We start from the raw sequence: 14,863 nt of genomic DNA, 5'->3' as shown, positions 1-14,863 counted from the left end.
AGGGTGTTTTACAATGCAGTGTTTCCAGGACAGGTTGTTCTACAATGTAGTGGTTCTTGACCAGGGTGTTCTATGATGTAGTGGTTCTAGGACAGGGTGTTTTACAATGCTGTGTTTCCAGGACAGGGTGTTTTACAATGTACTGGTTCTAGGACAGGGTGTTCTACAATGCAGTGGTTCTAGGACAGGGTGTTCTACAATGTAGTGGTTCTAGGACAGGTTGTTCTACAATGCAGTGGTTCCTAAACAGGGTGTTCTACAATGTAGTGGTTCTAGGACAGGGTGTTCTACAATGTACTGGTTCTTGGACAGGGTGTTTTACAATGTAGTGGTTCTAGGACAGGGTGTTCTACAGTGTACTGGTTCTAGGACAGGGTGTTCTACAATGTAGTGGTTCTAGGACAGGGTGTTTTACAATGTAGTGGTTCTAGGACAGGGTGTTCTACAATGCAGTGTTTCCAGGACAGGGTGTTCTACAATGTAGTTGTTCTAGGACAGGGTGTTCTACAATGTAGTGGTTCTAGGACAGGTTGTTCTACAATGTACTGGTTCTTGGACAGGGTGTTCTATAATGTAGTGGTTCTTGGACAGGGTGTTCTACAACGTAGTGGTTTTTAGGGTGTTCTACAAAGTAGTTGTTCTAGGACAGGGTGTTCTACAATGTAGTGGTTCTAGGACAGGGTGTTTTACAATGCAGTGTTTCCAGGACAGGGTGTTCTACAATGTAGTGGTTCTTGACCAGGGTGTTCTACAGTGTAGTGGTTCTAGGACAGGGTGTTTTACAATGCTGTGTTTCCAGGACAGGGTGTTTTACAATGTACTGGTTCTAGGAAAGGGTGTTCTACAATGTAGTGGTTCTAGGACAGGTTGTTCTACAATGCAGTGGTTCCTAAACAGGGTGTTCTACAATGTAGTGGTTCTAGGACAGGGTGTTCTACAATGTACTGGTTCTTGGACAGGGTGTCTTACAATGTAGTGGTTCTAGGACAGGGTGTTCTACAGTGTACTGGTTCTTGGACAGGGTGTTCTACAATGCAGTGGTTCTAGGACAGGGTGTTCTACAATGTAGTGGTTCTTGGACAGGGTGTTCTACAACGTAGTGGTTCTTAGACAGGGTGTTCTACAAAGTAGTTGTTCTAGGACAGGGTGTTCTACAATGTAGTGGTTCTAGGACAGGGTGTTTTACAATGCAGTGTTTCCAGGACAGGTTGTTCTACAATGTAGTGGTTCTTGACCAGGGTGTTCTATGATGTAGTGGTTCTAGGACAGGGTGTTTTACAATGCTGTGTTTCCAGGACAGGGTGTTTTACAATGTACTGGTTCTAGGACAGGGTGTTCTACAATGCAGTGGTTCTAGGACAGGGTGTTCTACAATGTAGTGGTTCTAGGACAGGTTGTTCTACAATGCAGTGGTTCCTAAACAGGGTGTTCTACAATGTAGTGGTTCTAGGACAGGGTGTTCTACAATGTACTGGTTCTTGGACAGGGTGTTTTACAATGTAGTGGTTCTAGGACAGGGTGTTCTACAGTGTACTGGTTCTAGGACAGGGTGTTCTACAATGTAGTGGTTCTAGGACAGGGTGTTTTACAATGTAGTGGTTCTAGGACAGGGTGTTCTACAATGCAGTGTTTCCAGGACAGGGTGTTCTACAATGTAGTTGTTCTAGGACAGGGTGTTCTACAATGTAGTGGTTCTAGGACAGGTTGTTCTACAATGTACTGGTTCTTGGACAGGGTGTTCTATAATGTAGTGGTTCTTGGACAGGGTGTTCTACAACGTAGTGGTTTTTAGGGTGTTCTACAAAGTAGTTGTTCTAGGACAGGGTGTTCTACAATGTAGTGGTTCTAGGACAGGGTGTTTTACAATGCAGTGTTTCCAGGACAGGGTGTTCTACAATGTAGTGGTTCTTGACCAGGGTGTTCTATGATGTAGTGGTTCTAGGACAGGGTGTTTTACAATGCAGTGTTCTCCAGGACAGGGTGTTCTACAATGCATTACAATGTCTCAATACAAAAGAGACACCCTCGACAAATTATACAAATACACAAAGTCACACATTAAGTGAGAGAACGTATCACGTTCTAGATACAGCAGAACGCCTTCAGTCCTGCCACTGACTGACAACAAATCAGAAACCATCCAAACCTACATTTGTTTCACTTCGAATCTGTCAACTAGTATTAGTCATAACATCTGCTATAACATCCAGGCCACTAGAATCTATACTTCTTGTGACAGAGATATTATCTCCTTTTAAGAGATTGCCACTCCCCGACCCTCCACCCAAGTATGTAAGTACAAGCAACACTTTCATATACTTGGCCCCATGACAACTGTCAGATAACGACAAAATGAAACTTCAGTAGTGAACTACCTCATGCACACGCTCTGTTGTTTGCCCAATAAAAAGGCCTGAAAATACCTTCATTTCTGATTCATTTTATAACGAAACAAAAGAAGACTTTAAACCAAACACCTGCATTTTGGGGCCCAAGAAACCAACATAAGATTGTTTTTCTCTGACCCATGAAATAAGGTATTGACCTCATAAAATATTGGTATTTGCACAAGGATTGGGAGGTATTACCAGAGACATGTAACTATGCTAAATCACCACCCACTCATCAACTGACAAGTACTGACTGTCACAAATAGATATTGATTTTTATCTTTTTTCCACTAGAAAGAGATTTTCTATTTTGGCAAATCTGCACAACCCATACCTGTTTGAACTAATTCGGTACACTCAGCATGCCTGACTGAAGAAATAATGTACTGTCTGGGCCATCGTCTAACTACCATGCATTAAGTCCAACAACAAATCTTATCAGATAACCACAATATCAGTGACAAGCCACCTGGTCCGGGACAATACTAATGTCTACAGCGCGGATTCTCAGTAAGGTGTTCCCTGGACTTACCTCACAAATGTTCCACATGATTGCACTAACTAACTGATGTATTAAACACACAGCTGCATAAACACGTCTCTTTACACCGCAATTGTCCTCACAATCGATCAAATTTTTCATATCAAATTCAATAATATTTAAGTAATAAATATATATAATGAACAGGATTATCTACCTGAATGTTTGTTTGTTTAAAACTACTCTCAGCAACATGCACACTAAATTGTGGTGGCCTGTAAATATGTACTCAGGACCAGACAAACCAGTGATCAACACCATGAGTATCAATCTATGGATCCTGGATCTTCACAGCTGTGACTGTTAACATATAACAATATCTACCTGAATGATGATAAAAAATGCAACCTTGACCAAAAGAATAAATATCCAGTTTGTACTTTCATGAGGTGTTCACCGTCTTGCTGACATTAACAACATTGCTCAGTACAAATGTTCACCTAATAACACCACATAAGTTATTCAGCATAAAGTCATGATAAATCTATGCCAGTCTGTGTTAACATACAGCACTTACAATCACCCTAGTGCTACGAATGTTTGGTGCAATAGCACCTGGCTTATCCACTGTGGTGAATCAAGGCTGAATAAAAAAGTGAAACGTTTCTCAGGCATCCGCGCATCACTTTTATTTGTATGCGTAACAATTTTTTATTGCCATTTAAAAAAAAAACAATTTTGACTTGGTCACGTCTCGATCATTCATTTGTCCACTATAAGAATGAGTGTGACTGAATCTGCAACTTATTAATATGTGCTAAACTTCATAAGCTGTATTTCTGAGAGCAAAAAATAATTTTTTTTTAATCAAAAATTAAACACGAAGTCCAATCGCCCTCATAACTTGAAAATAATGTGCCCGAGAAACATTTGATTTTTTTTTAAGCAGCCCAATCCTTAGGAAGACAAGAGGCAGCTTCACAACAATGTTAATTTGTTTGATGGTTGAACAATGCACTCAGTATTGTCTCCGCTACATATGACCTCACTCCATACTTTACTTAACAGTCTGTACATGAGAGCTCATTGAATAGGATGTTGAGGAAATATTTAGTGTCTCTCTCTGTCTCGCTCTCTGTCTCTCTCTCCGTTTCTCTCTGTCTCACTCTCTCTCTCACACACACACACAAACAAAATAAAAAAACAAAAACAACAAAAAACCAGTACAATGTGGGAAGTATGTACATAGACAATAATGGTGGAAAAGACATGAATCATGAACATTCTTGATAATCAGGTAGAGTAGTGAGAAGGTTTTGCAGTCAGCAACATTTACACCATATCAGGGCTACAATTTCAGGAAACACCTGGACCAGACAAGCCGGTGACTGACTGCACACAGGATCCATGTGACCACATGGTGTATGCCCTACTACGTGTCTCACCTTGACATTGGCCAGTTGCTGCTGCGCCGTGACGTATCCAGCATCAGCGTGAGCCTGCAGGTCTGCCAACTTGTGTAGGATGGCATCGAAGGGCCCTTGTTCATCCAGGGGGCGATTCACGTCCAACTGCCAACACAAGTACTTACAGTCAGTATGTCAGTATTTATCTGCTATAACTGAAAAACTTACCAACACTCATAACTTAGCACACGGTCATACACATTAACTGAAACACATGTCACATCAACCCTAAATATCTATGACAAACCTCTTCCGATTTTCAAATTTAAAGATTAAAACCTGCATTTTTTAATTTCAAAGCTCCTTTCTAACATAATTAGATAAAAACATGAAAAAAGCAGGCTTAAATCTCCTAAAGTATAAAATATACACCCCATCACAGTGAAACAGTAAATCATACACAGTATACAGTGGAGGCCCTCAAAACTGACATCCGTCCAATCCAGCATGCTTGCAATATCAGCACTTGTATTTGATCCCTACAGAAGCTACCGGTAGTTAATTTATGATCATTTGCACACCCTCTACTCCAGCATCAGCCTACTCCATATTTCGGCACAATAAAGATACCACCAAACTGACTGCTTGTACAATAGCTAACATTCAAAAAACTGGCATCTGGGATTCCGCTATCTTAGGTCTCCTGTTGATTGGATGGAAGTGTACTAACAACACAGTGGATGACAATATCTTTTCTCTTTTAATTTCTATAATCTTTGGCTTAGTTTCTAAGCTCATATTTCGGGCAAGTGAACGAATTTGTGAGCTAGTTACTTTCAGGCATAACTAGCCAGATTTGGAAACTATTCTGCACACAGGGCTCGGTCTTTATCATTGCACTAATAGCTATAGTTTAAATATGCCAGACTAAATTCAAAGGCAAACAGCCCTTCAAGACAAGGACATCTCTCAATGGCTACTGTTAGTTATTGTCCAGCGTCATGTTGAGATGCTCGGTCAACGTAATTGATTATCTCTTCATACTGAGCGCATCTAAACTCATCACAGTGGCGGCTTCTAATTACAAATTAACTCGTACATTACTTAATCAATACTGTTTCTGTGAAGGCTACTTAATAGCATCTCTCTGATGAACAGCTGAGACGATGTTGTACATCTCACAGTCAACACACTACTGCTATCATTACACACAAACAGTATATTCCAAAAACCCATTAACAACGTGAATTTCAAAAAAATAATACAGATTTTAAAAAGTATCTGAAATAACACAAAGACGCAATTATTATATTACCCTAAACACTACTATTTGTTTCTATCTGTAAACACTGATGTTTCGCACAAGCAGCCTGAATTTAGACAATACAGTAGAAGAGGCAAGCATTTCTCTAATATTTGGGGAAGTAAGTCATCAAGGGCCCTTTAACATCACTCAGTGTAAATCCCCACTGGTCAGTTAGCCCACTTTTCCTTTGAGTTTGACTGCTTGTCTGGACGCTGTAGTTATATCAGTTATTGTCATTGATCACATCTCGATCATCAGAAGCGAGGTCCTGTTTGGGTTATATATTGTCTAGCATTCCAATCACAAGAAAAATAAGGAACATTTGTTTTCATTTTGTGTTGTCTATCAGAAATATTAATGAGGCCCTCTTTGGGTACTATATTGTCATTGCACACATGATGACGTATCTATAGAGAAACAGTAAGACCCTGTTTGGGTTACATATTGTCTTGTGTTCACACCAACACACATCTTTCAAAAACTACTGAGGTTCTGAACAGGTTGATTAATCTTTAGTACTGCCACCACAAACATCAGAATATAACGAGGATCTGTTAGAGATGAATATTGTCTTTCTGCCACTCAGCATAAATTGTCGCAATGCACTTAAAATTAACTTTAGGAATATATATCATTCTGGGAACAAAATATTTTTTTTGGACCAAACAGCAGCAAAGAATAATCTTTTTTTCAAACAGATGTCACCTTGTGCAAGTAATTTATTAGTGTGCAAGTAATGTATTTACTGTTTTTGTATGCTGCATTCCAATATGAAACAGCTGTTGGATGAAGCACAGGATAATTAGAGACTTTGTTCAACAGAGTTGTCTGTATTTACAACATGATATATAGAAATATTGGAGTGAACACGAACTGCCCTGTAGATCTGTCCAGACAGCAGTCTTTACATCCACAACAGCTGGAGATGTATGGGTCTCGCATCTGACACCAGTCCCATAAGGTAGGATATTAAACTACAACGTTCCACACATACTTTATTACCTATACAATGTTCAAACTGTCACTATGAAATAAACCTTTCCATCACATGTTCCAGACCAACCACTATCAAGGGTCGGTCACTGAATGACAGAATCCATCAAGTTTAGTATCCCACCCACGGCATTTCTTCCACAATCAATGAGGGAAATAATAATTGTAATGTCACAATGACCTCCAAATTAAGTTAGTGTAACATGAATTATTGCATGAGTCAGAAGAGGGAATCTCTTCCAGAATGTCCACATTCCTGTAGAGTGTTGTGTTGTTGGAAATGTGTCCTAAATCATTTAGTCATGAAAGAAGACGAAGGGAGAAGTTACATACAATAACTCTCACGAACCACCTCGTGTCCTGTCCAGCAGTCATAGTAAATCATGGTGTTATTTCAGTCTAAAACACACATGTACTGTTTGTTGCTGGTGTATACATTCATTATCATCCTCAGCCGGTTAGGTCGTAGCCTTGTGATCTGCATACTCTCTCGTGATCAGCAGCGCAGTAACACAGCATACATCCTCTCTAGCTGGGATGAATACCACCATTATACTACTTAGTGGCCACAACATGTTTAAGGCTGTCCCTGCCCTGTAGTTAGGGTATCTGACTCTGTCTAAAGCAGACATCCTCAAATTACTAACAGCTATTTATACATTTCAAATGAAAGAATGTTTAGGCAACTATAAATTCTTCAGTGCCAGGCATTTCTATCTGGTTAAAAGATATTAAGATATTTGGGGAATTCCTCCCTGACCCAAAGACTTGCAGATAAAGTATTTACCTTGTCAAAGTCTCTGTATGTGTTACCAAAGGACAAACGCCATATTCATTACAAAAAACATTATTTGAACTAGTTTGCTACTAAAATAATATATGGCACTGGTCATACTTCATAGGTGTGTATACACTATATAGCACTGATGATGATGATGATGATGATGATTATGACAGACTAACAGTGATCATCTAGTAAGGCAATAATTGCTTTACCTTCATAAACACAATACACAAAATTGTCACAATATTAACCCTTGCAGCCTGAAACTACACTACTGTGCCACTTTGAGGGCTATTATTCGGAACCAGTTCTCACTGTTTTCATTTTGCTACAAAAAAGGAACAGATTCAAGCCAACATTACATGTTAACACTTTGTGTTGATCAAGCAGGACAAACTAAAAAGTCTGGGGACCACTGACATCTGACATATGGTCTACCTGTCTTCTGGAATAGTCCTGATACAATATATATAATGCTGTATAGTAAAGCTATTCTACAGTCACTGAAGAGCAGACCAAGAATGCAACCACTGACATTCAGAGATCATCACTCAGTATCCTCACTGCACACATGGCCTTGGTGTGGGAACTGGCCATATTCCCATATAATTCAGTTTCAGCATTTGACCTGAATTTACTGTAATTCATATTCAGCACAAAAGCCCACCAGTTCAATACATAGTCACTCCTTGAGTCTCAGTAGGCAAGCCAGCTGTCAGAGTACAATGACTCATCCAGATCTCATCTTATATCCTGTCCTGTCAGTCCTCAACTGAGTTTTATCTTAACCGTATCAGTCCACAACTAAGTTAGAATATACCTAAGTTATATTAGTAATCAACTGAGTTATATCTAACTCACATCAGTCCACAATTAACTTTTAAGTCAATGGATTACTCAACCATAATGAAAGTTCCACAATGAAATAAGTCAGCAACATTTACACTGATCCTAACAGATCTATAATGTGTGGTTTGGTGATCGAATACCATCTTACATGCCTTATCAAACCTTCTGGTTGTAAGAGCATCACAAGTGGGCTACAGTACACTCCTGGAGGTGATATGTCTGTTATCAACATGCAGTAACTGTGTAAGCATCCAAGTTGTCACAGGTATCATGACATCTGTGTACACTGTCCAACAGTATGACCTTGACCTTTTGGCCATGATATTGCACACTTACTGCTGACCATATCAAACCTCTACAGCCCAGTTTCTACTGAGAACACAGGGTCACAGTGTGGCAAGTACTGAGAACACAGGAACACAGTGTGGCAAGTACTGAGAACACAGGGACACAGTGAGGCAAGTACTGAGAACACTGGGCGACAGTGAGGCAAGTACTGAGAACACAGGGACACAGTGTGGCAAGTACTGACAGGTCATATGCAACCAAAAAATCAAACTCAATTAAAACACAGTTATCACTTGTTCAGGGTATATAAAATACATTGGTGATTGTGAAAAAACAAATAAACAAAATTATAAGCATATAATCGTAAATTAAAAGTGCAGTACTTTACCACCCTCGCAACGAAGCAGCCGCGATACCAAACCCAGTCATCTAAATGAATTCCATAAAGCAGTTTTTGAGGAGAAGTGGATAACGTACACCTCCCCTTAACACAACATTCAGAGAGAAATACAACAAAATTTATGTAAGTTCAAATGGCATTAAAACTGAAAAATAAATAAAATACAAAATCAAAATATGAGATGCACACTTTTATGTAGTATTTTAGAGTCCCTTTAGAGTCCCTATAAAGCACATGTAAAAGTTCTTTGAATTCCATAAAGTAGTATTTGAGAAGTGCTAGAGTGCATTCCCTGTTTCGTATGGACGGACCTATGGACGGACATGGGGGGTAACCCTTTATGCCCCCAGCCATATAAACACCTCTCAAAGACTAAGGAAGTGTTGTGGTCATATTGAAAGTAAGATAAAGGTCACCCGAATCGGTCAAGGTCACCAAGACTGTGTCTGCATAATCCCCCAATGTTGGTTGTCGCCAAATTTGAGGATATTGGGTACAATAGGTCATGAGGTATCTCGATAGAGAATATGAAAAGTGGTATCGTATGAGATATCATATGTATGTACAGACGCCGCTGAATACATAGTTCCCCACTCCGTGCTGCGGCAGGGAGACAACGGAATGATCTTGACACATATGCAGAGATGCCTACCTTGAATCAAATGAAAATGGAATCATGCCTTGCCCAAAGCAATTCTCGAGACCTGAAGGTGCGAGTTGGGGGAGAGCGTGAGATGGGGATCAGGCCCCTTTTGACTGTGGGGGTTTAGGGGGGCCTCCTTACAAAAATAGATTTAGTCCACTGGAAATATGTAATTTCTGGGCATACTTAACCAGTTAGTACTTAACTCAAATAGAACATATTCAAACGGCTATTATTAAAATTCTTTCAAACATTTTAAACTTATGAACATATTTGTGTTTTCTAAAAAATCAGAGTTTTTTACAGATAAATTGGAGAGTAGATTTTGTATTTGAAAATTAGAGTAAATCCTCCAAAATCAGAGTGGTTGGCATCTCTACAAAGGGAGGATGATAGCAAGGCCGATACGTCCGCATAAATTTGGGTTTGGTCAATGCAAGCCCTCTCATTGGTCAATGCTTGCTATCATCCTTCATTTGTGTCAAGATCATTTTGTTGAGAACTTGCAAGGATAATATAACATGACACTGACGTAGCAATGAATTCCTTTCCAGGCGTTGAGTGACTACAGCAGAATGTAAGGGGAGGAGTTCCGAAGTGTCATACACCACCTCCTCTAGAGGAAACTGATCATCACACCAATGCTGCAATCACAGCGTACTACTGCAACATACTGACTCACATCATCAAGAACTGGAAGGATGACCAGGTGATGTGATTAACATGCAGCAAGTTTGGACCACTTGAGTCAGAAATGAATACTACTTATGTAACTGTACCTCACATCCCTGACCTCAGCTTTACAGATTATCAAGGTTGATATGTAAGGATGCATCTGTTTCTCTGTTTGTTAGCATTGTAACAGCCACATGGTCCATGTAGGATCTTTCCAAGTACCAAGTTCCCACTACAAAGGGATCTCCCCAATAACAAGTTTCCCTACACAGGGATCTCTCCAGTACCAAGATTCCCCTGGGAATCTCCCAAGTATCAAGTTTCCCCTACATGGGGATCTCCCCAATACAAGAGGATCTCCCTAGGTACCACGTTCCCCCTACAAGGGGATCTCCCCAGTACCAAGTTCTCCCTACAAGGGAATCTCCCCAGTCCCAAATTACACCTACGCGGGGATCTCCACACACCAAGTTCCTCCTACAAGGGAATCTACCCAGTACCAAGATAGCCCTATAAGGGGATCTCCCAGTACCATGATACCCCTATAAGGGGATCTCCCCTGTACCAAGTTCTCCCTACAAGGGAATCTCCCCAGTCCCAAATTACACCTACGTGGGGATCTCCACACACCAAGTTCCCCCTACAAGGGAATCTACCCAGTACCAAGATAGCCCTATAAGGGGATCTCCCAGTACCATGATACCCCTATAAGGGGATCTCCCCAGTACCAAGTTCACCCTACAAGGGAATCTCCCCAGTCCCAAATTACACCTACGTGGGGATCTCCACACACCAAGTTCCCCCTACAAGGGAATCTACCCAGTACCAAGATAGCCCTATAAGGGGATCTCCCAGTACCAAGATAACCCTCTATGGGGTATGTCCCCAGTACCAAGATACAAGGGGATTTCTCCACTACCAAGTTACTCCATCAAGGGGATCTCTCCAGTACTAAGTTCTTCTCTACAAGGAGATCTCCCCAGTACCAAGTTTCCCATACAAGGGGATCTACCCAGTACAAGAGATATTCTAAAGAGAACATGTTTCCTGCTTAAAAACACTCACTAATATTTGTACATAGCATAGGTCTTTGTAGGATAATGTGTACATATTCATTATCTTAAATGTAAGTGCCAATGTCAACTCATGATTGTCACAATATGTGCCAACTACACACACTTGCCCAGAGTTTTCTTGGCAAGCTCTGTGACTGGTCACAACCCTGCCATACTCCCAAGCGCACAATCCCTAAGGTAATAGAGTGAGCAATAATCCCTTAGGCACCAGAGACAGCAATAATCCCTAAGGCACCAAAGACACAAAAAGAGAGCACAAAAAAACTGAATTTGATAATTTTGTTGTTGTTAATGATACCTGAGAGCAATAGTATAGCTTTAAGACAGTAGTCTCTACATAACCATCCTCGATATCTCCAGGGTATACGTTCCGATAAGTCTCCACTATACCCTGGACGCATCTATGGCTCTGCCCGATAAATTTATTACCTCCCTTGACTGTCTTTTGATCCAGTCAGGTGTCTACGCTGGGAAGTTGAGCGAACCAATCACAACTCACTTTCGTTTTTTGAATTATCTAACCGATTATACTTGACAACAGAAACCATCCAGAGGTTCTCTGGAAGAGGTAGAGGGCTTTCTTGCATATGTTGTTTTAAAGTTTCGGACCTGTCAATGTGTTTGTATGATTTCCCTAAAATCTGGGACGCACTGCGAGCAAACCTTTGCAGTTGCGACCGCTACCTTTGTTGACACTGGCAAGATCAGTTATAACGGCGGCCTAGCTGATTGGCTACTGTGAGAAGGCGGAGTCAGCAAAGGGAGGTAATATCGGGCAGAGCCGTAGATGCGTCCAGGGTAAAGTGGAGACTTATCGGAACGTATACCCTGGAGATATCGAGGATGCTACATAACTGAGTCTAGGACCAAACAAACCAGTGACTGACATCATGAGCATCCATCTATCCAAGTGGTATAAAAGGACATGCATCAACCAAATCATTGAGTCTGACCACACAATCTCGTTAGTCACCTCTTACAAGAAGCAAGGGTTGCCTAAGATCAATGTACACATAAATACTTTGTTGGTGGAAACTGTATTACTATCTTACCTATGTAAAATGCTCAATTTTCATTCCAAACCTCTTAACTGGAGTGATAAATTGACTAATGACCAGTTATTGTAAGCAACAACTCCCTTTTTGACATTAACTCATGATTCAGTTTATAAAAAACAGGGACTGAAGGTTTTAAGTCTTCCACAAACTCTTGCATTTTCTTTTTTATTGGCAGAATAATGAGAAAGATGTCGCCCAAACATTGTTTTGCAACAAAGAAAGAAGTTGTCCTCCATACAGCATCTAATATTCCTCAGGGCACAACCTGCCATCGCACGACCTTGACATTCCAGCAGTATCTACTATCAGGAAATAACAGGCCATAATCACATGACAGATAATACTGATCAGCTCTACCGCTACAAGTGTTACAAGAAATGTATCAACAACATCCACTTAATCCTATTATATGGGGGTGTACAGCAGGTGACCTGTGCAAAGGCTGAAAGTCTAGGCTGAGAAGGTGAATGCTAGGCTAGACACACAGAGGCAAACATGATGAATGTACAAGGCTACTGTGATATACAAGTCAAATAAAGACACTAACAACCTGTCCCTCTATTCAGATATCTGATGTGTACCTGGTGTTGAGGGTGGACAGACAACCTGGTACACAGGGTTGACACGTAGCCTGGTGTAGAGGTGGACATGTACCTTGGTGTAAAGGTGGACATGTACCCTCGTGTAGAGGACAACATTTACCCTGGTACAGAGGGTGGACATTATATGCTGTTCACTAGTCATGATGAAAGGCGTGGGTTGAGGAGCCTCAATAAACAAACATTGAGAAACATACATTGATGATACCTCAACCCATGGTCCCCAAAGGACCAGTGAACAACGTATTTATTTTACCAAACACCTGAATGTTAATTTTGAACTGTATGAAGCATGGGTACTGGATCATACACTTCAGCCAACCTGTGTGAATCAAACGATTCGAATTGCCGCCACAATGTAATTCCCAAAAGAGTCAAGTGTTTTCGTATCGATTGCTAGATTTTGCGAACATAAGAAATACAGATTTAGAGTTACCTCCCTTCCATCGATTTTTGTTCGTAAAACATTGGTAATTTCCATGCATCATGCATCATTTAAAGTTATTCAAGATAAAAAGGTAACTACCACGAAGTATCGAACGAGTTGCTATTGGTAGCGTGGTGTATTGCAATGCACTGAAAATAACGGAAGTGCACTCAGCCAATCAGACAGTGACATTTATGTATGATGTAATACAAGTACTCTGGAACAGAGGGTAGACATGTTCACTTGTACACAGGCTACACTGAAAATAACAGAAGAGCACTCAGCCAATCAGACAGAGACATATATGTATGAGGTAATATAAGTACCCTGGTACAAAGGGTAGACACGTACCCTGGTGTGATGGTGGACATGTACCCTGGTGTAGAGGGTGGACATGTACCCTGGTGCAGAGGGTGGACATATACCTTGGTGTAGAGGGTAGACATGTACCCTGATACAGAGGGTGGACATGTACCCTGATGTAATGGTAGACATGTTCCCTGGTGAAGAAGAGGATGTGTACCCTGGTGAGGACGTTCAGGAAGGACATGAATCCTGATCTAGAGGAGGACACGTACCCTAGTCTAGAGGAGGACACGTACCCCGGTCTAGAGGACACGTACCCTGCTCTAGAGGACACGTACCCTGGTGTAGAGGAGGACATGTACCCTGGTGAAGAAAAGGACACGTACCCCCGGTCTAGAGGACACGTACCCTGGTGTAAAGGAGGACACGTTCCCTGGTGTAGAGGAGGACACGTACCCTGGTGTAGAGGATTGACATGTACCCTGTTGTAGTGGGTGGACATGTACCCTGTTGTAGAGGGTGGACATGTACCCTGGTGTAGAGGGTGGACATGTACCCTGTTGTAGTGGGTGGACATGTACACTGGTGTAGAGAGTGGGTATGTAGGACAAACAACATTAATATCCCTTGCCCACGCATCAGTAAGTCAATATTCCCAACTAGAATGTAGTTAAAACTGGAAGTTTATCACCCACTCACGCAAACACCCGAGGGTGTCACCAAGGAGACAGCTGCTATCTATATTACATTCCGAGAGAAATGGCACAGAGGACACGTTTTAGTTTGTGGTCTAAATTCTAAATTATTGGCTCAATCACTATTTTTCCTTTAACAAGATGTCTATATAGCACCTCCCGCTGGGGGTCACACATGCTTCAGTGAACCGCCATGTGGCACCCAGTGCAGATCCACTGTCAACCATTCATAACCAACAGGCCGTTTCATTCCGTCCAACAGTCACCTGCTGTCATTCAAGTCCTACTAAGAAATAACATGTTCTATCTGCACAGGTACTCTACTGCAAGGCCAAAGACTGTTTCCAGTGACACAGACAAGAACAGAATACCATCCAACATGTCGTACTGAAACTTGTAAACATATCAACATGAACTTGCGGCCTTCTTGTACAGTGTGTGCACTGACTATACAAGCACACACACACACTGCATACAATGCTTGTAT

At 41.1% G+C, this 14,863-nt stretch overlaps 1 protein-coding gene and 1 long non-coding RNA gene across 2 annotated transcripts in view; one reads left to right on the top strand and one right to left on the bottom strand.

Moving 5' to 3' along the window:
- Positions 1–14,863, bottom strand: part of LOC137293693 (inositol-tetrakisphosphate 1-kinase-like) — a 39,585-nt gene that overhangs the window by 17,732 nt on the left and 6,990 nt on the right. The window contains exon 3 of the mRNA XM_067824394.1: positions 4,317–4,442. Within this exon, the coding sequence (XP_067680495.1) occupies positions 4,317–4,442 (126 nt within the window). The remainder of the gene's footprint in view (positions 1–4,316; positions 4,443–14,863) is intronic.
- On the top strand, positions 6,472–12,900 carry LOC137295475 (uncharacterized). The gene is made up of 3 exons (XR_010957569.1): positions 6,472–6,544; positions 10,095–10,249; positions 12,525–12,900. It is a non-coding gene; the product is annotated as an uncharacterized lncRNA (long non-coding RNA).

Source organism: Haliotis asinina, chromosome 8, assembly GCF_037392515.1.
Source record: "Haliotis asinina isolate JCU_RB_2024 chromosome 8, JCU_Hal_asi_v2, whole genome shotgun sequence".
Classification (NCBI taxonomy): Eukaryota; Metazoa; Mollusca; class Gastropoda; order Lepetellida; family Haliotidae; genus Haliotis; species Haliotis asinina.
This window is presented reverse-complemented; position numbering and strand designations above follow the sequence as displayed.